This window comes from Heterocephalus glaber, unplaced genomic scaffold (genome assembly GCF_053883595.1).
Source record: "Heterocephalus glaber isolate CG9 unplaced genomic scaffold, H.glaber_assembly_v1.0 deba00001688, whole genome shotgun sequence".
Lineage (NCBI taxonomy): Eukaryota > Metazoa > Chordata > Mammalia > Rodentia > Bathyergidae > Heterocephalus > Heterocephalus glaber.
This window is the reverse complement of record NW_028258413.1, coordinates 10112294-10137890: the sequence shown is the minus strand read 5'-3', so window position 1 is coordinate 10137890 and position 25597 is coordinate 10112294. Positions and strand designations below refer to the sequence as shown.

At 39.3% G+C, this 25597-nt stretch overlaps 1 protein-coding gene across 1 annotated transcript; it reads left to right on the top strand.

Moving 5' to 3' along the window:
* The first annotated feature begins 354 nt into the window (after nt 1–354).
* CUNH4orf17 (chromosome unknown C4orf17 homolog) lies at nt 355–24797 on the top strand. Its single transcript, XM_087198862.1, is given in 10 exon segments — nt 355–498; nt 1975–2199; nt 9673–9768; nt 9771–9851; nt 12213–12275; nt 15094–15239; nt 19869–19950; nt 21768–21963; nt 22917–22960; nt 24440–24797. Coding segments are annotated over 9 exon segments (1065 nt in total). The 5' UTR covers nt 355–498; nt 1975–2039; the 3' UTR covers nt 24637–24797.
* The last annotated feature ends 800 nt before the right edge of the window (nt 24798–25597 follow it).

The following is a 25597-nucleotide window of genomic DNA, read 5'->3' as shown; positions in this document are numbered from 1 at the left end:
ACTAGGCAGAACCAGTATAAGCAATCCCAATAGCAACACCCATGTGTACCTGACTCCAGGACCTTAAACTAACATTCTAGGACTTCTTCATAGTTGTTGAACTAGTGGTCAGCACAGACATCCTGACATCCAGAACAGCATATTCCCGGTAATTGGGAAAACTTCAAATCATTCACACCATCTCCCCAGGGCTTGTCATTGAGCCAAGTTGGATTCCTTCACGTTGAGTTACTGAGGCAGAATTGCATTGTATTTGCTTTGCTTTTCTCTTTCTATTGAATTGATGCAATGCTAACATATGTCCAAGGTTAAGGCAGTCACTTGCTGCTGCACAGATTCGCCAGTCTGTAGGTAACAGAGAAGAATGGCAGGCACAGAATTCTGGAACTCAGGTGTCCCAAGGAATGTTACCTTGCTGCTAAGCTGTGCCACGTATCCTAACAACGGGAGCCACAGAGGCTCCTTGAAGTGAAAGTAGGAGAAACTGGAGGGAGGCAGGTACATTTTTTTGGAGACTTTGGTCATTAGTCTGTTTCTCCCAATCAACATTCCCAGGTTTGTGTAAAGCTGGAGGAAGCAAGGAAAACTTGGTCCAGACCCTTATGAGGCTGGGAGGGTCCTGTGAACCAGATCATCTCCTCGTAAAACCATCCACAGGTGTAATTTAAATTCAACATTACATATTTTTCTATACTTTAAGGTATGATTTACTTAATGGCCCTCAAATTCATCTTCTTTTTAATACATTTAAAGCAAAACAAAAGTCTAGATGAGAGCCATTGCTCTCCCACACGGCTCTCTCCTTCAAGAGGAAGGACTTTCCTCAGGCAGGGAGTCCGGGTGCTTCCCCTCCTCAGAGGAGAACGCATCCGCTCCATGAGCTATCAGTCATGTTTTATTCTGTGATTAAAATCATACAATTTTTCTCTAGCAACAGTTCTGTACCTGTTTCTTAGAAATATTTTATTAAATATCTTCAAATTACAAGAAACAAAATAAGTCTGTTTTAAGGAAATAGGACATTACAAACATTTTATTTGTTTACTGCAGCCTTGAAAATTGAAGTTTAAATCAGACTTTTAAAAGAACACCGTCTTTAGCCATTTGAGTGGCTATAGCAAAGTACCATAAGCTGGGTATGGTATAAGCCAGAGGAATGTATTGCTCTGCATTGTGGAGGCTGGGAAATCCAAGACATGGCCAGCGGATCCAGGGCCTGGTGAGGGCTTGCAGCCAGGTTCCAAGATGCACCTTGCCCTGCTTCCTCATGGGGTGGATGGAGAGGGCAGCTCTCAGGGGCCCCTTTCCAGTCACTAATTTCATTCTTGGAGGCCCATCCAAGGGCCCAATGACCTCCCAGATAGTCTTCCTCTCAATCACACTTGTTATTAGGGTTCAGCATATGAGTGGGGGTGTAAACATTCAGATCACAGCACACAGACTATTTATAGAATTTTTAATGATATGTGTGGGTACAGTGTTTATTGCCTTCATCCCTTGAACATCATTAGTAAAAAAATAAAAAGCCATACATCATATTAAATTTTCTGTAAACCAAAGCATCTTTTCAAAGTATAAATACACGATATGTTTCAGAATTCCAGGTAGATTGCTCTTTTCACAAAAAAGAGAATCCTCTGCATTGTTTTCTTGTTGACTTGCGGTACTAAAGTTTAAAGTGTCTCCCTACCACTCAAGTGTATCTGGGAGGTTGAGGCAGGAGAATCATAAGTTCAAGCCCAGCCTGGGCAACTCAGGAAGTTGGCTAAGACCGTGTCTCAAAACAAATCAAAGGAAGAAAGAAAGGAAGAGAGAGAGGCTGGGAGAGGGGGAGGCAGAAAGAAAGGAGAGAAAAAGAAAAAGCTAATTTAATATAAAGTACAATTGTGGGTATCATATTTTGAAGTCATCATTTAAATTTGCCATATTAAAGTTGATAATAATATAATGTATTTTTGTTGATAAACCAACAAGCTATACTAGAGCCTGTGTGCATCTGGAAGTAAGGTCAAGCACACTAGACCCCAAGAGCACTCTGAATGCAGCAGGGAGAAGGGAATCATCACACCATGGCCATGAACCTCGGGTCCCTGATGTCCGTGCAGCTAACGAGCAACGGCAGCCACGCTACCACTAGAGGCGGGAGTTGCTTTCTCGTCAGGCATACCCCTCATCCCAGGAGAGTCTGCCACATCAAAGGTAAAGAACTCAGGTCCTAGGATGAGTCGCTCTCCTCTGCACTTGGACCTCTTGGTGATTTGGGTTTACAATACTCAGCCACTGACAGGGTGTGGGTACTGGTGACTGGGATCAGAGGCCAGAACTGGAGCTAAGGCAGAGGTCTGTGGGTCTTCCCAGCTGGACACTGGCCTGGGATTGCTGGGCGGTTAAGACAGGGACTGAAGAGGGGCCCGAGTGGGCAGGGAAAGTGGGGAGCTCAGGACAGCACTGACCAGAGGGTTTAAAAGCATTGCATATCGTAACTACCTGCACAGCCATGCCAGTACCTACTTACCAGGTACAAGCCCTAGGGAGGCAGGCGCTTTATCCCTTCCTCTCTGTCCTTTCCCCTTCTCTCTTCGCCACCCCCCCACCCCCGTCTTGCTCCCTCTCTTTTTCTTCTTTCCTGCCTCTCTCTTTTCTCTTACTTTAACTTCATGCAATAGATTTCTTGGAAATTAGACAATGACAGTATCCTCTCTCAAACTGTCTTGGATTAAAGAAAAAAGGTGTATATACTTTTTACACATATTTTGGGTCTTAGACAAAAAGGAGACATGTTTTGAGAGTAGCTTTCTCAAGGTTAGGCAGCATGTGGAAAACAAGCAGATCTCTTGGGACTGAGAGGAGCCAGTGGTTTGCCCGGGATGGGGGCTTACTCAGCAGACCCTCAGGGCACCATCTGCCTTGTCCCCCAACAGAGCCACTGCTCGCATCCCCCTCACCCCCTGCAGACAGCAACATCAACTTTCCACTGCTGGACAGAATACCTGACATACATGGCTCATAGGAAGAATGCCTGCTTTGGGTCGCAGTTTCAGAGGTTTCCATCCATAGTCAGCTGACTCCAAGGCAGGAAGATCGTGGCTGGCGAGCACAGCAGAGGGAAGCTGCTCGCCTCATGGCACCTAGGAAGCAGAGCAGGGGGACAGCAGAGAGGAAGGGGCCAAGGGCAGACAGAGTCTCCCAGGTCATGCCCCATGACCCATCCAGACACAGCTACAAGTGTTCTTTGCTTACCCCCTAATCTGCCCTCAAGCTGACAATCAAGATTAACCATACCGTTGCCATCATATTCCTGAGGTGACAGAAAGTGGGACATTGAAAATCTCTGTGCTGATAAAAATGAGTCATCCTTTGTAGGCAAAAGGGCCAAGCCTGGAAACAAAGACGAAAATTAGGAAGACCAAAATGCAAACACAAGGACCAGCATCCTACTGTGCAACAGAACTGAATGAGGGCAGGATGTGAAGCTGGAGAGTCTGTAGGGAATAAGCAAAGGGTCCTGGTGATGGATTAGACAGGTGTGAAAACGAGAAGCAAATCAAAGAATCTGCCTTTGTCCCTTCCCTACCTGAGGTTACCATGGCTAACAAAAAAAGTGCTGCTCTTGAAACTAGAAAGCTGAGAGGGAGACAGTGGGTCACTTCCTTCAGCAGATATTTATTTGATCTCTAATACATATCACCCCTGTTCTAGACATGGGAGGGGTCCACTGTCCTGGAGCTCACACTCATTCGGTGGAAAGCTGGGTCTGGCTCTCAAAAGGAAGTCAGGAGGAGAAATGTACAAACAGAAGTGGTTTGTCATAGATGGCTTTTATTAGATTGAGGTAAAGACCATCTCTTCCAATTTTTTGTAGGGTTTTTATCATGAATGGGTGTTGGGCTCTGTCAAATGCTTTTTCTGCGTCTATTGAGATGATTGTGTGAATTTTGTTTGGCTCTGTTGATACGGTGTCTTACATTTACTGTGTGTGTTGAACCATCCTTTCATCTCTGGAATGAATCATCCTTGGTCAGAGTGTATAATCTTCTTGATTTGCTGCATTCTGTTTGCCAGTCTCTTATTGAGGATTTTTGCATCTGTGTTCATTAGGGAGATGGATTGGCTTCTAGTTCTCCTCTTTGGTTGGGTCCTTCTCTGGTTGGAATCAGGGTAATTGCTTCCAGGAATGAGTTTGGGGGGATTGCTTCCCTTTCTATTTCATTGAACGGTTTGAGGGGAACTGGCATTAGATCTTTTAATTTCCTGTAGAATTCAGCAGTGAACCTATCAGAACCTGGTCTTTTTTTGTTGGTGGTGGTAGGTTTTAAATTACATTTTCAATTATATTGACTGATACTGAAATATTTAGAATTTTTATATCTTCTTGATTCAGCTTTGGTAATTCACATGCATCTAGGAATCTGTCCATTTCTTCTGTTTTCCATCTTATTAGAGTACAGGTTCATTCTCAAAGGTAAGTATTGATGATCTTCTGGATTTCCACAGGATCTGTTGTGATTTCACCCTTTTCATTCTTAACTGCACAAATTTGAGTCTTTCCTTTCATTTTTTTGATAAGGTTGGCTCAGGGTTTATCAATTTTATTTAATCTTTCAAAGAACCAACTCTCTGATTGATTGATTCTTTGTATTATTTTCCTAGTCTCAATTGCATTAATTTCTCCTCTGATCTTTATAATTTCTTCCATTGTTCAAGCTTTGGGCTTGACTTGTTCTTCCTTTTCTAGAAGTTCGAGGTTCATCATTGGATTATTTGAGCTCATTCTGTTTTCCTGTGAGAGTTCATTGCTATAAATTTCCCTCTTAGAACCACTTTCATTGTATCCCATAAGTGGCAGTATGTTGTGTTGGCATTATCATTTAATTGTAAATACCGTTTAATTCATCTGTGACCTATTGGTTGTTCAGAAGGATGTTATTTAGTTTCCATGTGTTTATGGGGGCTTTGTGGTTTCTTTTGCTGTTGATTTCCACTTTCATTGAACTATAGTCAGATAATATGCATGGGATAATTTTATTTTGTTTTGGAGTGGGACACTCTGTAGACATCTACTAAGTCCATTTATTCATAAGTTGGGTTCAGTTCTGATATTTCTTTGCTGATTTTTTGTCTAGTTGATCTGTTTATTTGTGACAATGGGGTATTAAAGTCCCCCATTACAGCTGTGTTAGTGCTTATTAGATTTCTCATGTCCATTAATAGTTGTTTTATATAGTTGGGTCCACCAATATTTGGTGCATATATATATTTATAATTGTTATCTCTTCTTCTTGTATTTTTCCCTTAACAAGATGAGCTGAGGGATAGGCATTTCCTAGAGAAGCCTCGATATTAGTGATAAAGCTATCGGTCATAGGAAATCTACATGCAACTACTCAGAAAACAAAATAAAATTTAAAAAATAGAAAATGATGAAACAGAAGCAAAATGCAACCCAGGCATCCAGCCCACCCAGGACAAGTCTAGGGGACAATGAAATAGAGGAAATTTGGAAGCCACCTACATTAACTATCTGAAGTGCTAGCAGCAGAAGTAAATAAACAAATAGAAGAGGCTATAGAGAAAATAATCTTTCAGGTAAAAAAAGATATGACAATCAAAATGAAGGACATGCTCAACAAATCTAGAGTAGATACAGATATAAAAAATAATAAAATGATGGAAACCATGAATACCCAACACAGGAAAGAAATGGAATCCATGAAACAGCTAACCAGGAGATTAAAAACTCCACTGAAAGTATACACAATCATTTAAACAAAGGTGAAGACCAAATTTCAGATCTAGAAGACATGATTTTGGTTACTGACCATGAAAAGAAAGACATCTTAAAAATAGCAAGAAGTCATGAAAAATCAATCCAACAATTGCAAGATGATACAGAGAAAAACAATATAAGATTAATTGGAGTCAATGAAAGAGCAGGAGACAGTGCAAATGTCATAAAAAGTCTGTTCACAGATGTAATGGCAGAAAATTTCCCAAACATGAAAGAAGAAATTGACATACAAATAAGTGAAGCATATAGAACTCCAAATACCCATGGCCAAAATAAATCTACAGCAAGGCATATAATAATTAAGATCCCAGGAATTCAGCACAAGAACAGAATATTAAAAGCTGTTAAGAGAAAAAAAACAAATCATATACAAAGGAAAGCCCATTAGAATCACAGCAGACTTCTCAACACAACCCCTTAAGGCAAGAAGATCTTGGAATGAATATTTCAAGCCCTAAAAGAAAACAACCTCCAATACAGATTGATGTACTCCACAAAACTATCTTTCAAAATCAATGGAGAAATACGATAGTCCCATGACAAAGACAACTGAAGAAACTCACGACCAACAAACCAGCTTTACAAAGTGCTCTGAAGGGCATTTTAGAAAGAGATAATGAAAATCACAATTCTAAGATCACCAATAGAAAAAAGCCACCAGGCAGGGCAAGCAATTAAACAGGTGAAAGACAAGGAACCAACATCAGGAAGATAATATGACAGGAATAAGCCAATACATATCAGTTATAACCATCATTGTAAATGGTCTCAATCCACCAATCAAAAGAAACAGACTGGCAGAATGGATCAAGAAACAAGATCCAACAGTATGGGGCACATAGGAAACACATTTAATCAAGAAGAAATTCATAGACTGAAAGTCAAAGGATGGACAACAACAATATTCCATGTGACAGGAACCCAGAAAATAGCAGAGGTAGCTATTCTATTTGTAGACAATGTGAACATCTGTGTCTTTTGATTGGAAAGTTGAAACCGTTTACATTGAGTTATTTTACTGAAAGGTATTGAGTGATTCTGGTCATTGCATTATTTTTCTGTTGAGGATCACTTTAGTTTTTCCTTTTGCTTAACTGACCACCCTGTTTGATGTACCCATTCCTTTAGTCTCTTTGATGTTCCTGGGCTCCTTGACTCTGTCTAGGATATCCCTGAGTACATTTTGTAGTGCTGGTTTGGTGGCCATGAATTTCTTAGAGTGCTCTTTGTCACGAAAAGTCTTTATTTCTCCATCTTTCTTATTTCTCCATTTTGAATAATAGTCTTGCAGGATACATCAGTCTGGGTTGCAAGTTTTTTCTTTTAGGACTTGAAAACCTTCACACCAAGCTCCTCTCATCTTTAATGCTTGTGTTGAGAAATCTGCTGTAATTTTAATAGATTTACCTTTATAAGTAATATATTGCTTTCCTCTGACAGCTTTTAAAACTGTCTTTGTATTGGGCTTCTTGGATTTTAACTATAAAGTGTAGTGAAAAGTTTCTTTTTTGATTGTGCCTATTTAGAATTCTATATGATTCATTTACCTGTATGTTGAATTCTTTTCCTGTATTTGGAAAAGTTTTGCTATTATTTCTGTAAGTAGATTTTTTATTCCTTTTGTGCCATCTTCTAATTTTTTAAAATTCCTATTACTAGGTTAGTTTTCTTTGATACATCTGGGAACTGTTGGATCCATTTTCCATGATCTCTTGTTTTTTTAAGATATCTCTGAATATATGATCTCCAGAATCCTATCTTAATTCTGACACTTTCCCCTCACTTTAGTCACTCCTGCTGCCCATACTTTCAATAGAATTTTTGTAACTTATGATTCTGTTTGATATCTTTTCATGGACTCTAATTCTTTACTAAACTTCTCATTCATGTCTTGTATTATCCTGGTTGGTTACTTGTTTCTTCTTTAAGCTCACTGATCATTCTATCAGTTAAGTCTATTATCTGTTTGGTTACATCACCTTTGAGCTCATTGAACAAATTGTTGATCCATTTTTTAGTTTCTTCTTTTATCCTTTAGTACATTTCAGCCATTTGGCTTTTTACTTCCTCTTCACCAAACCACTTTGGGCCAGTTTTGGTGGAATTGAGAGTTTTTGGAGGCATTTTATTGCCTTGTTTTCTCATGCTGTGTGTGTGTGTGTGTGTGTGTGTGTGTGTGTGTGTGTGTGTGTTGAGAGTTAAGGATAAATTAGAGTGGAAAACTGTTGATGCTATGAAGACCTCTTCAGTTAGTGTCTTCTTCCCAACTATGTGATCTTGGCTTTCATTGTTTTGGTATTTTTATACCTCTTCAACCTACTCAGCTTAATAGGATCAGACCTGTTTGCTATGTTGCAAGGAGAGGATTCTTACCAGTTATATAAACATCAACAGATCCAACCACATGCCAAATATTCACATTAAAACTTTTTAAACTATCGCACCCTTTTTTCAGTGACCCACAAATACTGTAATATGCTACCACTGACAAGGTGGAATGTGATGGATGGGAGAAGGAATAAGGAGGAGGAAAGGGAAGAGGGTAGATCAGAAAGAAGAGGAGCCAAGAGAGATAACAAAAGAGAGAAGATCAAATTCTGTTGACACGATAACTGAATTGGAGTGCTAGTGGAGGGAGAGAATATTTGTGGGGGCAGGAGTAGGGAAGCCGAGAAAGGAAAGTGTGATTGGAGACTGAGGGAAACTGCAAGGTCAGAACCTGTTAATATGCTGGCTTCGGTTTGAACCTGCTGTACACACTTTTGGAGAGGGTTACCCTGACTAGCCCATGAAAGGTGCTATTTAGATCAAAGAACTGGGTAATTCTTATTCCCCTTCTCACATAAACAGACATCTCCCATATATACATGAAAGGAGCAAAGGAAAAGAGTGGGGATAAAGGAAAAAGAAAGAAGAAAAGAGAGTAAATAAAAGCAACAGCCAAAAAGACCCACGCAGTTGCAAGAATACAAAATTAGAGCCTCCTCACTGCCCCATATGTATTGTAGTCTGAATCCCCCAGGTTCACAAGTGGGGAAGCTTTGATCCACAAGGGGTCAGGATGATTTCTGGGTTTGGCTTTTTCCCACCCTTCACCCTCCAGGGAGCATGTAACCCAAAAAGCTGCTTCTCCTCACCCTTCTCAGTTTCCAGCTGGTTCCTCAGGCTGCCAGCTTCTTGGGGGACAGACTAGCCATCTTTGATGATCTCTCATGTCTCACTGGTATCACAGGGCAGTGCCCCTACACACCCTACACCCTAAGTACGTGACTTAGTGTTCACACTGTACAGAGGCCTACCTATGACTTAATATTTGAATGAAATCCTATATTTTTGTTGATATATCTTGCAGGAAAGTAAGTCAATCCAGAAATCTCTGGCATGAGAATAAAGGGAACATTGTACCAAATTCTCCTTCCTTCTCTCCCTTACAATCTACTTTATGGTGCCTCCTAGCCCTCCTTCCTAAAGTTTAAACCATCTGCCAGCACAAAAAGACAGTGTACCTCTTTCAGAAGCCCTTATTATATAGAGACTTTCTGAATGCTTAAAAAAATCTAAATCTGATATACATTAGTCATCATGAGGACATAAAACTGAGAGGCCAATCCGAGATACTCCCAGACCAAGATCAAAGATTTGGACCTAGTTTTCAAGTCTGACGAGATGGCAGAACATTGGACAAAAGCAGGCCTTGCAGACAAAATCGACTACACAGTTAAAGAATCTCCACCCAGCACTGGATCATACAATTTGAAGTCCAGTACTTTGTGTATATTTAACAATAGTTGATTGGGAAAGTGATGATCATTTAAAGAAAACCTGCCAAAGATCTAATCTGGTTGTTTGATCTTTTTTTGTTGTTGTAATCATTACTCACCTAGGCTTGAATAACGTTCCAATCTGTACTGTGAAGGATGATGAGACTGCACTCAGAACACTGCAGGAAGGTGGCCGGCTCAGCCATCTGGAAGAGAATGACACCCACCTGCCCCAGAGAGCCCTGTCCGAGGAGTGTCACCAGCCCCAAACAGTGTCAAGACGCCCCCGCAGCCACACTCTGGTGAGTCCCTCTCAGCCGATGGAATGTTTCCTTAGCCTCCTACAAATAACTGGAGGGGGGAAATTATAAAATTACTAAAATAGATGTAGTGATTTTTAAATAGTCATGAGATTGTCTCACTATAAAATAGTTTGTTCATTATAAAAATTTTCCCATCTAGTCTTAGTTCACTAGCCCAATTATGCTAATAGATATGTTACTGTTTTCACTGTGTCCAAGACGTACGTGGTGTGGTTGTAGTTCCTGATTCCTACAGAAGTAGCTAAGAGATGCCAGATTTGAATGTTTCACCAACCCCAACAGGGAACCTATGTCAGTCAAAAAGCCAGTGCAGGAGACAGAACAGGTCGGAATTTCATGTTTTCATCTTCCCTGGCGGATCTTCATCCCCTTGGTTTCTCTCCAGGTTCCAGATAGTTAATGCGGATTGAAGTTGATAAACCGTATCAAAAGTAAAATGTGCCAAAATCCAAAAGGCAATGTAAAATAGAAGAAAGGAATTCTGCATGGTAAACACTGTAGCCAATTGTCTTTTTCCTCTCATATACAATTATATACTATAGGGCTGGGGATTTAGCTCAGTGGTTTCGCCCCCTGCTGTGCAAGCACAAGGACCTGAGTTCAATCCCCGGTACCAAAACAAACAAACAGAAAAAACCAATTGCATACTATTACTAAAATTTCCCGATCGGAATTGTTTTAGAATGTAAAGTATATGTCTGCCTAAATCATTTGTGGAATCATTTGTGGAATACTTACTGTGTGCCATATCTTCTAAGGCCTTCACACTGTTAACTCACCTCATCCTTCTCAGGAGTTCCTCTTTCCCTGCCTCTGGCAACAAAGAGTCGAAACCCCCTTGTTTCATCTTGCTAGGGTCCCTTCTTATCCCATAGAACCTAGAAACTGAAAAATTACACTTTTGAACCAGAATTGATTCCTGGGAAATGTTCATCACCATCCAGTGAGATACATGGCATTTGCGGACCTGCAGTCATCTATTTAGCTCTTTTCTATTATCAGGCATGACTAGAAACACTGGATTTTCCTTTGACAGCATCCCCATGTCCATGTGCAGATTCTAGGTTGTGGGGTGTCACAGGCAGTCTGCAGATACCATGGCTTTCTGATTGCAGCGGCGTTCCCGGTGCTTACCCTGAGCCTCATGGATGTGGCAGTGGCCTCCCAGCCCCTTCCTCTGATTGTGGTGAAGGCTGCACCTGCTAGGGTGGGTCGGGTCCAAAGTGTGGCTCTTAGTGTGAGCTGTGAGATTGAGACCAGTCCTTCCAGTGCTATGACAATCTCTTAATCCTCCCTATCATTTACGTACTTGCTGAAATCAAGTAAGTTCTACTTTCCACAAGTGAACACTGACCTTACATACTTACTACTCCTAACTGTGTTTTCATTACTTGGTGAGAGGTAACTTCCACTTTATTTTCCTATATTTTTTTCAGGTAGAACTAATGGATTTAGTTACTTTGTTGTTGTTGTTGTTTTGGTACCAGAGATCGAACTCGGGACCTTGCGCTTGAGAGGCAGGCGGTGGATCCACTGAGCTCAATCCTCAGCCCCTGGATTTAGTTACTATTGAGAATATACTCAGAATATTTTCATCTTTTGAAAAATTGTGTTAACTGTGCCTTTGGTAAAAAGATAGCATCACTTATTTAGAATACACCTTTAAATTAATGTGAAGGAGGCCAGGTGTGGTGGCAAATGCCTGTAATCCCAGCACTTGGGAAACCGAGGCAGGAAGACTGCTGCAAGTTTGGGGCCACCCTGGGCTACACAGTGAGCTCAAGGTCAGCCTGAACTACATAGTGAGACCGTGTCTCAACCACCCTCCAAATTAATGTAAAGGAAAATTAGACAAATCTTTGAATCGTTTTAGGGTAATATAAGGGGATTTAGATGACCAAGTAAGGGAGGGTTGAGAGGCTGATGAAATAAGAAACAAAATAAAGAATATAATTATAACAGTGCAAAACTGTCTTCAGGGTAAAGAACACGTATCCATTACATTTTAATTAAAGAAAATGACAGGCATGAGGACATGAAACAGAAAAACATGTTTTACAGTGAGATGTGTACTCTTGAATTAGCTTTACTGGATCAAGAAAGCACTTACCGTGTGCCTTTAAATTATCATTTTGCGAATATTTTTAAGAATAAATGTACTTTTATTATGTGATTATAATGGAATTCCATCTTTAAGATTCTTAATATTTATAAACACATTCCTGAGTTAATCTTAAAGTCATTATATGCTCCTATGTATTTCAGCAACTGACACACATATCATGTGATAGAAATTATTTTTCAGCTCAATTTAAACATGTTTCCATAATTTCATTTCAGAGCCCAGTAGAAAATTCAATGAGTGCTTCAAAACTTCCAGTGACAATCCCTTCGTAATAAAAACGGTAAAGAAATAGCTATTTATGTCTACTTAGTTTGACTTCTATCATTTCCTTTCTCTTTGCATAGCTTCTTGAAAAGTCACCATGTTTCACAGTATTTTTAGTTTTATTAATGTATAATTAACATGATATAAAATGCACACATTCAAAATTCACAATTTGATGAGTTTTGACAAATATATATATATATTTAGCTGAGAAACTCTCACCAAAATCAAGAAAATGCACATATTTATCACCCTAAAAGTTTCCTTGTGACTCTACTTCTTCTAGAGGCAAATATTTATCTGATTTATATGATTAAAGATTAGCATGGATTTTTAAATTTTTTATACAATAAAACCACATGGTGAGCTCTCTTTTAAAACCTGGTTCCTTTGACTCAGCATGGTTATTTTATGATAATTTATGAGCACACTATTGATGTATGTTCATCTTGTGTGCATATATAGCTCATTCCTTTTTATTGCTGAGAAGTGTCCAGTTGTACAGTTATCTCACTGTTTATCCACTCACCTGTTGTTTCCAATTTTTCACGAAGCTTATATGGACATCTGTGTACAAAGCTTTGCCTGGATATATTTTTTCCCTTGGGTGATACACAAGAGTGTAATGAGTGAGTCTTACAGTGGTTTTATGTTTAGATTTTTAAGGGCTGATAAAATTGTTTTCCAGGGTGGTTGTATCATTTTACATTCCCATTTGAGTTTCTTTCCTTCACACCCTCCCAAAACTTAGTATGGTCAGTTTTTTTATTTTTTAAATTTTAGCCAATGTAGTGAGTATGTAATGGTATTTTATTGTGTTTTCTAATTTTGGTACCTAATGAGGTTCACATCTTTTCATTCTCTTGCCATTCATGTCTTTTTATGGAAACCAGATGTTCAGATCCTTTGCCTATTTTTGAAATTGGTTTATTACCCTTTTGTTATGATGTTATAAAAGTTCTTTATACACTCTAGATACAAATCTTTTGCCACATCACACATGTATGTTTTGCAAATGTAGAAAAGGTAACAACTCTTCTTTAATATTCTGGAAAATTCTATGTAGAATTGATATTATCTTTTTCCTTTAACGTTTGGTAGACTCTTCAGTGAAACCATCTAGGCCTGGAGTTTTCTTTGGGTCAAAATTTTTAACCATAAATTCAATTTATTTTGTTCATAGATAGAGACCTTGTAATTGTTTTGATTCTCTATGTTGTATTTCTTGTTTTGTTAATTTCTGTATCAGTCTTCTCCAAACATTTTTCTAATGTGTGTACTTTAAGGTTATAAATTGCTTTAGCGGCTTTCAGTTTTTGCTATGCAACATTTTCACTAGCATTAAGTCCAAAACATTTTGTAATTCTCATTACAATTTCTTCTTATAACGCAGTTGTTGGATTTTATGTATGAAACATTATTTGTACCAATCTGAACCCCATGCTAAATAGGCCTTCTTCCAGAGAGAATTTATTTATTTCTGTAGGAACCCAGAGGCGCTATCACACCTTGCTCTCGTGGCTGTACTTTCAAACACTGCTGTACTTCTACATCCGCTTTGCTGCGAGGGAGTAGTCCCAGGTGGCCCTTCACTAGGGCCTTGTTCAGGAAACCTGCTTTTCAGGCCTTATATGGCTGTCAAAAAGAAAGTTCTCATTTTCCACCATCATACAATGATGTCAGGGAAAAAACAGCTACGTACTTGATAGACTTCCAGCTTCTTCTTTTTCAGATTCAGTTTACTTATCCCTATTTTATTCATTCTGAGTCTTTCATTTATTTACGTATTTAAGCAGAAATGAGTGCTGAACCAATTGCCTTGCTCATACCAAGCAAGTATTCTATTACTGAGCTAAACCAGCCATATTTTTAAAAAATTTATCTAGGTTTTTAAGTTATATTCAATAGGGGACTGAACCCAAAATATGTATTATTATTTCTCTATAAGTGTACATAATAAACCTTTTAAAAAAGAAAGCCTCTAAATATAGCTTTATTTTCACCAAACGTCAATAGCTAAATATTGTTCCATCAACTCCAGTCAACATAGTCCCAGGCTGCTAACTCATTTAGTCACTACTTCCGTGTGGCTTTATAAATCAGTCACATCTGAAAGTTGTTATAAAGCTTTCCTTGAACAAGCACACAGATCTAAGGTTTCTGTACCTCTTCCAGTCTTAAACCTCTGACAAACATTTTTAAACAGTATATTCACTTCCCAGAACAAGAAAATAGCCTTTCTGTTTCCTCTTTCAGCTAACTGAGGGAAGAAATTTAATTTGTCTTTTGACTCTCCAGCTCTCAGGGGCCACTTATCAGAGTAGAGAAGCAGTCAATATGATGCAATCTCTTCCCAAAGTATAAAACCTGTCAGCTCTCTTTTCTTGGCCATAAAAGAAGGTTCATCCAAAATACACAGAAAATCTCATGCATCAGGAGTTGGTTACCTCTGAAATTGCAATATAAATGAAAGTTCCACATTAAGTATTTCAAAATTACTGGGTTGAAAATACAGTTCAGTGATTGATACAGCTGTTTCCTAGCACGCACAAGGCTTTGGATTCCATCCCAAGTACCAAAAAAAAAAAATTATCATGGTGTTTAATCAAGAACTTTAAATGAGTTCTCCAAAAATTAATAACAATATATCACAATTTGTTTTGTTTCCAAATATGTATGTTTGATAGAGTTTAAAGGAGCATTAAAACTAACTTCTTTTTGGTTTCATAGATCTTGCTTACTAACTACAATGTTTCTCACTGGTTTTGTTTAATTTGAATAGAAAATATAAGTGGAAACAAATGCATATTGATTATATAATACCTTTGATTTATGAAGAATTTAAGGCCAAGAAGCTGCCATTACCTCCCAAGGCAAGCTCTACTGCTGGCTCCTGCTTTTCAGAGAGAATCCTACCCAGGCCTGATGTCAAAGAAAAGACTGTCTGCATACCAAACTACCTGGAACAGGAAATAAAGGTAAGAGGCAGGTTTATCAAATCTGTAACCTGGAGCAGCATAAACATGCAGAAAAAAACCCCAAACAAACAAACAAACAAAAAGAAAAACCATAGCACTAATTCATAAAAACTCCTCACAAGTGGTTCCTCATTGATGCATGAATTTATTTACAACTACTTAGCCTAAAATCCAAGGCCTGCTCCTATTTTCATTTCCAGTCTTACTTTTCCCTGGAATTCTGTCACACTTATATAAGCACAAGCTTTGGCTTAGAATAGATGTTATACGAAGGTTGGCATTTGCCAAACTTGCCCTTATTCTCCCCTTCCTATTTTTCATTTTCATCTTCCTAATACATGAGAGGTACTTCTTGCTGCTTCCTGTTTATTCACATACAAAGACAGATATTCTCCAATCAACACTCATCTCTCCTTCTGATATTTGGCAAACTATTTACTCAAGCATTCTCTACTTGAGGATATAAAATTAGTAATTTAATAGTATTATATCATGTCAGCCTCTTGGAAGGTTCTCCTCAGCCACAGCTATTTCTGAGAATGACAGTGAAGATTAAATCAATCAACATATTTATCAACTGCTGTTTTTACTTCTTTTTGAATCCCTTTGATAAATAGCATATGGCCTCACCCTAAGATCCACTACTGTAAACTAAGGGTCAAATATATTGTAATGATGACTCTGACCGTATTTTAAGTAATTAATATCTGTAGTATCAATCACGCATCACAAAGCGTGTTATAAAGATCATTAAATAATCCCGAGAAGGAACTATTTTAAAAGTAAAGCAGAAAAGAGGCTTTGGTATGATAATTTATGCAGATGATTAAAACTGGAGAAAAGAATGAAAGAAAAATGAAGAGCAGATATGTTTTTGCAGATGTGACTGATAGTCTGGCTAAAGATTTTGTATTCTCCAGTCTTCAGCATCGCTATCTACCTCACCCACTACACTCAGGCCACAGTGACCTTTCAAAAACTTTTTCATTCTTACCTTACAGGTTTATCCTACTGAGAATTCTCTTCTCCTTGACCCTCTGTGTGGTCACCTCATTCAAATCTCAGATTAAAGATCACTCATCAGAAATACTTTGACCACCCACTGTAAAGTAGCTATCCAGTCATTCTCTATGCTTTCACCCTTTGCTATTCTTTGTACAGCATGTTGTATATAAATGTTCATATTTATTTATTTGTTTCAATAATATCTCTTCCTTCAATAGACTTTTATTAAATGTTAGTCCTAGAAAGAGCTCATAATTGTCTAACTTGGTTATTACTTCATCTTCAATGACCATAGAATGCTAAATATCTAGTAATTATTATAGATCTGTTGAATGTTGAATAAATTAAAAGAAAAATGCTACCAAGATCAAGGTAGAATTATTGAAAATTAGCCTTGAATTCAACAAACCATGACTGAGTGTAGTTTTAGTAACACTGTCTCGCTTCCTTGGACACAGCAATGGACCAGAAAGACCCTAAAGGACTGGTTTGGGGGCATCTATTAAAGGGCTTCCTCTCAAAAGCACCATCTGTCTTACAGATATTAATCTAACTGGACTTCGCTTAATATAAACCCACTAAAATGTAAACTCTGAGTGCAGCCATCTTGTATCCTCAACAACCCCTCAGCCCTCACCACTGCTTGGAAAGTATTAACAGAAACAGAGCATGGCATTTTCCAAATATGTGTTGGCTACTTGTTAAATAAATGAAAGGAGAAACACAGAATGAAAAAGATAGGTCTTATCAAAATTTAAAGATGTGCTGAACCATGTTCCCTGCTCACTCTTTAAGCCTCAATGCACGCGCGTGTGCGCACACACACACACACTGAGGGTGGACCCTTGAATTTGATTCCTAATCTGACAGGTCGGGGACTAGGGAGCTTCTTCCCCATGTCAGCAATTGAAAAAGTTCCATTTCACAGTCTGATTAAGAAATTCTCACATCTACTAAAATTTGAACACATCCTTAAAGGCCACAGACTTGTCTCTCTAGGAAAATGCCAATGAAAACAGGAGGGTATGAACAATACATTCTGCTACTTCATGAAGCATGTTTAACACTCCGAACTCAGGGTCTGGAGAATTTTATTGTTGTATTGAGAACTGGGAAGTCCTGCAAAAGACAGGACATCAGAAGGACAACCTGTTTGAAGCTATCAAGGCTGGCGTCCTTAGACTATCTGCTGAACAACCCTGGATATTTCTGATGCTGATTGACTCACCCTCTGGACCTGGAACAGAGGACTTGTAAATTCCAGAAGCCTTGCTCACTCGTTTGCTGTGTTTTTGCCAACTATTATGATACAGACTTTCATATACAATTTTTCAGTTAACTCTATGGGAAAAGAATGATTAGGTTACCTTGAGGATTTATGATTACTCTGTTCAAGGAAAATCACAGAACAAAAATTCTTGCTGGGCATGGTACACACACCTTCAATCCCAGCACTTGGGAGACTGAGGCAGGAGGATCCCTTTGAGTTCAAGGCCAACCTACATAGCAAGACCCTGTCTCCAAAGGGGAAAAAAAAGAAAAAAAAGAAAAGGAAAGGAAATAAAAGAAATAAAAATTCTTTGAGAGTCCAATGACTCTGATAGACTTCTAAGGATAGACTCACAGAGAAATCTCCTCATTGGACACATTTCCAATTCTCCACACCTGATCCACACTAGATTGAGACCTTGTGGAGCATTCATCCTCCCTGAATCTGGGAAGCCTGACTTGCCAGCCTAGATGCCTCTGTCCAAGCTCAGAACCAATGTTTACCTCACAGGATTGGAAGCTCCTGAGGTCCACTGTGTGCCTGCTTAGGTTCCCATAACAAAGAGCATGCAGGTTTCCTAGGACCACTTACCACACCTCCTTTCACTAAATGGATAATTATGTCCTCTAGGATGGAGGTGATCTATGAATTCGAGGAAGTGAGAAATTATGTACTATCACTATACTGATTTTTAAAACACAACAGCATAGAGGCAGAGTCCTTTTAGAGATGGAGTGCCCAAACTGCAACCCAAAACCGACTTATTTATCATGAAGTGCCAACACTGCAATTAAACCTGCACACTGAGGTTTCAGTGTAGAAAAAAAATACTCATACACTTGGCTCAGGTGCTGACAGAGGGCTCTGTGTGCCCACTGCAGCACACGTGTCATAGGTTTCCCACCACTGCCCTAAGGGCTTGTTCTCTGTTCTTGGTATGGTTGTTTATTTGTTGTAAAATTCAGAGCAAATTAATATGTTGTCTTTTAGAATCTGGTCTTACTGAAGACAGAAGTGTTAATACTATAATAAAGTTCCTTTTAGGGCAGGTGCTTTTTCAACTCTTTCATTACACTTCTGTTATCTCCAAAGTCTAGATCAGTGACTGAGACAAATATTCATCAAATTAATAATTTAAGATTTCTGCCAGAGAGATGAGGAGAAAGTTTGTTGTAGTAGCTCAAGCAAGAAGTGATGCTGCTTTGAACAAGGTGGCAATGATAAAGAAAGGAGATTTGAGGAATATTCAGAAGACGGAATGTACTGAACTTGTTGGTTGGTAGTATTTTGTAGAAAAGGGCAAGGGAGATATTTGGGATGAACCCGAGGTCTGGCTTGGAGAGTTCACTGTGTGCTGGATGAAATAGGGGAATCAGGAGCAAGAGCAAGTTTGGAGTAGGTTTTAGAAAGAGAAATATGGGTTTAGTTTTACATTTTTTTTTTTGGTACCAGGGATTGAACTCAGGACCTTGTGCTTGCCAGGCAGGCAGCAGAACCACTGAGCTAAATCCCTTGCCCTACTCAATCTTTTTTTTTTTTTTTTTGGTACCAGAGATCAAACCCGGGTCCTTCCGCTTGCAAGGCAGGCAGTGGAACCACTGAGCTAAATCCCCAGCAGTTTTAAATATTTTGGGTTCAAAGTACCTATAGTATACCTAAGTGGATACATTTAAAAGGCAGGACTGGAATTTAGGAGACAGATATGAATCCCAGATATGTCTAATAGCAGATACAATTAAGGTTCAAACTGGAATCTACATTACATGTGCTTAATATTCTGTACTTTCATGTTAATGCTTATTTATAATCCACTTTTATTAATTAGTTCATATTCTCAGCTCTGTCACCCACACTTAAGCTATAATATATATTCTAGCTATACATACTAGCCATATATATATATATATATTCTGATTGGCTAAAGAGATTTACATTCCTACCCCACTGGATCAATTCCTGAGGTTTGAAGAAATGAGGTGCAATGATGAATCCAGCTCAGATACATCACTCTTATCCATGTAATGGAAAGAAGCAGTACAGATAGGGCCAGTTCTGTGACTAGCAGAACTGTGCTGTGACCGTGATGCAGGGTGAAGGATCCATTTCCCAAATGCAGTGAACTTCTCCTGTCTGAAGACCTGAAATGGAACAGACGCAACACAAGAAATGCACACGGCATTGCCTAAACTGTTATTGTACAGGTGGCACTTTGCTAAGATTCCACTGTGTACTTTGAAACCTGAGTGTCACTTACAGAGCAAATGTTGGGGAGATGAGATCCTGAAGGTGAAGGAAACCTTGTAAGCCCTGTAACATTTCCATACTCACTATATAACTTTACTCTTCTCTGTCAGATCCTGGCAAAGCTCTGTGACATTTTACACACTGATTCCTTGGCAGAAGTTCTACAGTGGCTGCTTCATGCAAGTACAAAAGGTGAGCTTGAGGCAAACATTTGTAGCTACTGATCTCAGGTTATTGTCAGAAATTAAGAATCTGCCAAAATCCTTGGATTTGGAAGGATAATGTTGCACTATCATTTCCCTACTGTTTCTATATCAGAATCACGTAGTCCTATATATCCAACCATATGCATGCTGCTCATTCAATGAACCCAAAATGCAGTATGCCTCAGACTGAACTCACTGGAGTGATCCTCATGTCCAGACAAGGCCTTATTCTGAGCTAGAGCTGGTTTGTGCTTCTCCTCCTGCTCCACACAGCTGAGGTCCTCCCTGAGCATGTTCTCTGGCTTTCTCTGAACCCTGAACACAGAGCCCATTTATTTCCTTTGGATGGCAGTAACACAGCCTTCCACATTCCAGATTCTAACAACTCTGCCACGTACCACCAAATCCATCAACTCAGTCTCCTCTCCACCTCCTTTGGGGTCTTCCAACCTGGTCTATGAATATACTTGCCATTCCCAAGCAGGACAACCATAAGTGACATACATATTCTCAAACTCAGCTGGTCATCACACACTGCACTTCTAATATGGTACCAGGTGACACTGGTGATGCTGGTCTAGGGACCCCTCTTTCAGAATCACTGCACTAATCTATGTAACTATCAACATGTTAGGGACAGATTATTTTAAAATGGGGACCACTTTGGAAATAGCACCTTACCTCAGGAACTCAAGGCTCCTTTGCCAGTAATTGACAAGTACTGTACTTGGGGGCAATGGATCTTTATTCTTTGTAGTTATTTTTCTCATTTTAAAGAATATCAATTAATAAATTATGTGGGTAATGAATGCTTACTGTTGAAAGAAAAGGACAAATGAACCAGAAAAAAAAGATAACAGAATAATCAGTAAAATTATCATGGACACATATCCAGTGAATATTTTAATGCATATCTTTTTAGATATGCTTATAACTATTTTTATCTATCAGTCTGTATTTTAATGGGATCATATCATACTTATTTTGGTGCAGCTACCTTTATGTTGCATGGGAATCCTTGTTGTGGACAAGTGAGTTCGGACAATAGAGATAGCCACACTCCGTGCCAGATTCAAGACCGTTTAGTACAGCCGGCGGCTGAGGGGGGCTAGCACCCAGAAAGTTTCCTCGGCAATGGGAAGCAGTTTGATCTCTCCTTTTAAATCACACTTTCAGTTGGGGAGGGCTCAGGGGAGACCAAGCAGAATCTTACCGAAGCAGAGCCGTGCCAGGTTAGTGGGGGTACAAGGAAGTTTTACACACCAGGTAAGCTACACAACATCCTGCAACTGCAGCAAGTTTACTGCCAAGCAGGATGTGGGGGTTTTGGGTGCTTTGTTCAAGCACAAGCACTTTGTTCAAGCACAGGTACAAAATGGCATTGAGGCACAAGATGGAATCGGGTTGGCTATCACGTCCTTACATTTTCAGCAGCAGGGTACAGGGCTGGCTTTTATTCTCCATATTCTAAAGCTATTGCACTGCCCTTCGGGATGAGCATCTCTGTGATTTACCTGCCCAGGGCACCTACAGCATCACAGGGCAGCAGAAACACGTCCACTCCCATAGATGCCTACCAGAGAACACTCACAGCCTTTTACACGGGGATTTTTTGGGGTTTTTGTTTTGGGTACCGGGGATCGAACGCAGGACCTTGCACTTGGGAGGCAAGCAGTAGTACCACTGAGCTAAATCCCTGGCCCCTGGGGGCTTTCTGAATAACAGAACCAATCTTTGTTTCCAGCCAACTTGATAAGGACAACTTGCCTCTCCCCACCCTTTTTTTTTTTTTTTTTTAATCAGAAAAAGAGTGGGTCTGGGCATTGGTTCACTCTGAGTTGGCTGAGATAAACTTACCTTGCCGCAGAAGGAACATGGCAGTGGAACCGACAGTGGGGACTGCAAAGCCACTCGAGGCCAAATCCCCTCCTGCTGTCAAATCTCCTACAAATTCATCTGCAGAATCCAAAGTGCAGGCAGCAGTGAGGGAGCCGGCCAGGTAATTACATGGCTACCTGGAGAACCTACAGAACATTAAAAACTTCTAACTCTATCATCTGTCTTCCAAAATGCTAAACATGTCTCTATTCAGTAAATGTTTGCAATGTTTTCTTTCATGTTCATAAATGTAGTATGAGAATTATTTTCACTTCAACTGTTCAGAACATTTTGGGAGGAGCCATGTCTTCCTTGTCCAGTAACTTTTCTTTTGAGAAAAAGCCCCTTCCCACTAAGGACAAAGCAAGAGCGGCCACCTAGAAATCTAATAAAATAGGGATTTTTTAAAAACTAAAAATAGAAGCCATAAAGAAACAAACTGTAGTGTTATAGTTGTAAATATTTTACATATTCTATTAAATGCATATTGCACAAATATAACTTTTTGTGTAGAAAAGTGAAGATAAAAAAATTGCTTCACTTAAATTTTTCTGGCAGAGCCCTGGGAGTTTTCAGAGAGGAAAAAATAACCACTAAGGAAATTGGAAATTATTTCAGAAGAAATTTTCCTTAAACAATGTAATTTCAATAACAGAAGAAACATACATATGTGTTTATAACATCAAGATAAAAGAATGCTAGGAAAGAAAATCTCCTTGCTTTAAAATTAAAAGTTGGGTAAAATTTAAATAAAATTAATATTTAAAAAATAATATGTCACTTTAAGGAGCATTATGAGAGAGAATCTTATTTGGTTATTTGTCTCTACCATAACATTTCCATAAAATCCGAAACTAGGAGATAAGAAAGGTCAGTCTCCCCCCGTTTAGTGATCAGCATATGATTACTGAAAGTAAGAAGAAGCTTTAATTGGGAGGTAAATTTAATTCTGTATACATGTAAAGTAAATAATTAGGATAGCCCATTAAATATACATGGACACAGAGCTTGTGGATAATGTATTTTAATATGTGTCTGTGAAATTCATTTTTTCTCTTTCTCCAATTGATTTAGACTGTCAAGTCAAGGATCAGAAGGAAATAAGGAATTACCCAAAGGTTAAGTACAGTTTGTGATATAAATACTGAGTCAGTATAAGAAACCAGTAAGTACTAACCACTTAGTGGCATAGACTTTAAGAATCTGTGCTTTTAAAAGAAAAACAGTAAAACACAAAAAGTGATTTCTAATTCAACTCTTAAGGGACAGCACTTGCAGAATTTCTCATAGACATAAATTGGCATAAATTCGCCATCATTTTGAAAGGCAAGTGCCTCTTCTGGGACGCACACCTTGAGAAGCAAGGCAGCAGGACAGCTTGAAATACAGGTGCAGTCTTGCCAATTCGAAGAAAGGGAGCCCTGCACTGGCAGAGAAAAGGACAATCATCTCAGAGCTTTGCTTAACTGTCATGGGGCTGGAAACAAAGTCATCCAGAGAAAACAGTCAAGCGGATCAGCCACAAGACGGTGCCCTAAGGGGCAGCTGAAATACAATAGGAAGGAGCAGTTTTACTGCCCCACCAGAGGCTGGGTACCAGCCTACAATTTGGGCCAGTGTACCAATAAACAACAAACAAATGAATAAATAAATAGATACGTCTTTGGAATAAAAAAAGAATCAATGACCGGAAAGTCCTACATTGGCCCAAAATAGCCCAATGGAAGCATCCCTATAGGTTCAAAAGCTTCTAGCTGTAAAACAAGCTAGCAATAATGTTGGAGAGGAGCCTCAAAGCAAACTCCATCCTGTTTCCCCAAGTTCACTTTATACCAGGAATGATGTGGTAATCAGAGCTCCTTAAAGCCACTCTGGACCCCAGCTGTTTCCACTGGGCTTAACCATACCCCAAAATGACTCTAGGTGCTGACCAGCACTGGTACAGTTTAGAAATGAGAGTGCACCCACACCCTCCCTGGGACTCTGAGCACAGTCTATTGGCCTGGTCTCTCCTACAAACCCCTCACCCTAGGAGTGTAAAATCACCACAGTGGAGGTTTCCAGTCAACCTTGCCTTACCTGTGGCCCCACGCATATTTTACCCTCTCTAGATGCCTGGAAGATTTCTGTGTGAGAATCCCCCCAAACTATGCCTTTTTCTCTTTATTGTTAATTCCACCTTCAGCATCTTCCCAAATCCCCACCCTGTAGGCTTTGGGAAGGTCTTATGAGTACAATTCATTTGTTTTACCTTCCTTGTTTTTCTTCATTTTGTCTCTCAGAACCAGATTTTTCTCTTTTTTCTCCCTGCCCCCCTCCTCGCTCATCGTCCTTACCCTTTGCCAGTTCTAAATCACTCTGACCAACACGTTTGCTTCTCAGAGTGAAACAATGTGTGCTGTATGATTTAGAACAAATAACTCATTGAAGATGAGCAAGTGGTAAGAAATTAAGACGAGAATATTCTTTTATGAATTTAGGGTGTTTCTGATTCACCTAAACTTCATATTTTTAAAAATATCATTTGCTACAAAACAAGGCAGAAGCTGTCCTCAATGTTTCAATTATGGTCTCACTCAGATTTCTTTCCATTTCAGGGGCTGAGCACAAGCCCCCACTGTATCTAAGAAGCAGCAAGATGAAAATATCTGCTACCGAGTACTTCAGCAAACCGAAGTCTCCTCTCAGGCCTCACACTTGGGACTGCAGGTCAGTGAAGCCAGTGTCAGCAAGGAGTGTGCAACAAGGATTTAGTCTCTGTCCTCCAAGAGTGTCTCGCCCTTTAACTCACTAAAGGTCGAAACTGCAGGCAGGTCCAATCTGCCACACAAGAGCTGCACACTGCTACAACATCAAACCGTTTTTTCAAAGAATCGAGTGGCCCTCGTTCTGGTGGCACATACAAATTTCCCAACACCCGTATATAATTACAAATAAATATTAATGGAGATAATATTTCTATTTGTAGTTAATGTTACTACATGTAAATGAGGAAGGTTTATTTAAACACTGTTTCCAGTCTTGCACTATTAGTATTTGTACCTAAGCAAGGGGGCCCTGATATAAAAAAATCACCCATAATCAGAATAAAGCAGGAATGGAGAGGGGGCAGGGAAAACAGCCTGAGAAGTTTAACGTTTGAGCTGACTTGCAATTGACAGGGTTTAAATGTTGTTGGACTATTGTGAAAAAATCCTCCCCTCCTTCCAAAAGAGAAAAGATAAAAATCATCCTTACCTCTTGACCCAGAAAGGAGCTGGCTCCACTCCATGCTGTAATGGTGGGTATTAACAGGTTTGCTAATATTGAATTTTTTCCTATTTTTTAAATTAACTCCTCTATGGGCCATAGCTGCTATTGTTATGTGGGCTGGATTCTATCCACTAATCGGTCTTTTATTTAGAATGTTTGTGTTGATAATCAAAAGAAACAGAACAAACTTCATGTGCTTGTATATGTGTGTCCATCTATGTGCATGTTATCTCAGTAACATTTATATCATACTTATTATGTGACAGGAATCATTATAAACATTTTAGATAAGAGTAGCAATTTCCAAAATCACTATTGTGATAGCTACTATCACTTCTCATTTTAAGAATAAGAAGACAGTTGCAGAGCTGTACTCATTGGGGTGGGACAAGCTGAAACAAACACCATCAGGGTCTATTTCTCACTTAAGGGTCCAAGGGTGTGCTCATCATCGGTAACTGGCTGCTTTCTTTACTTGGTGACTGAGAGGCCCAGGAGCCTTC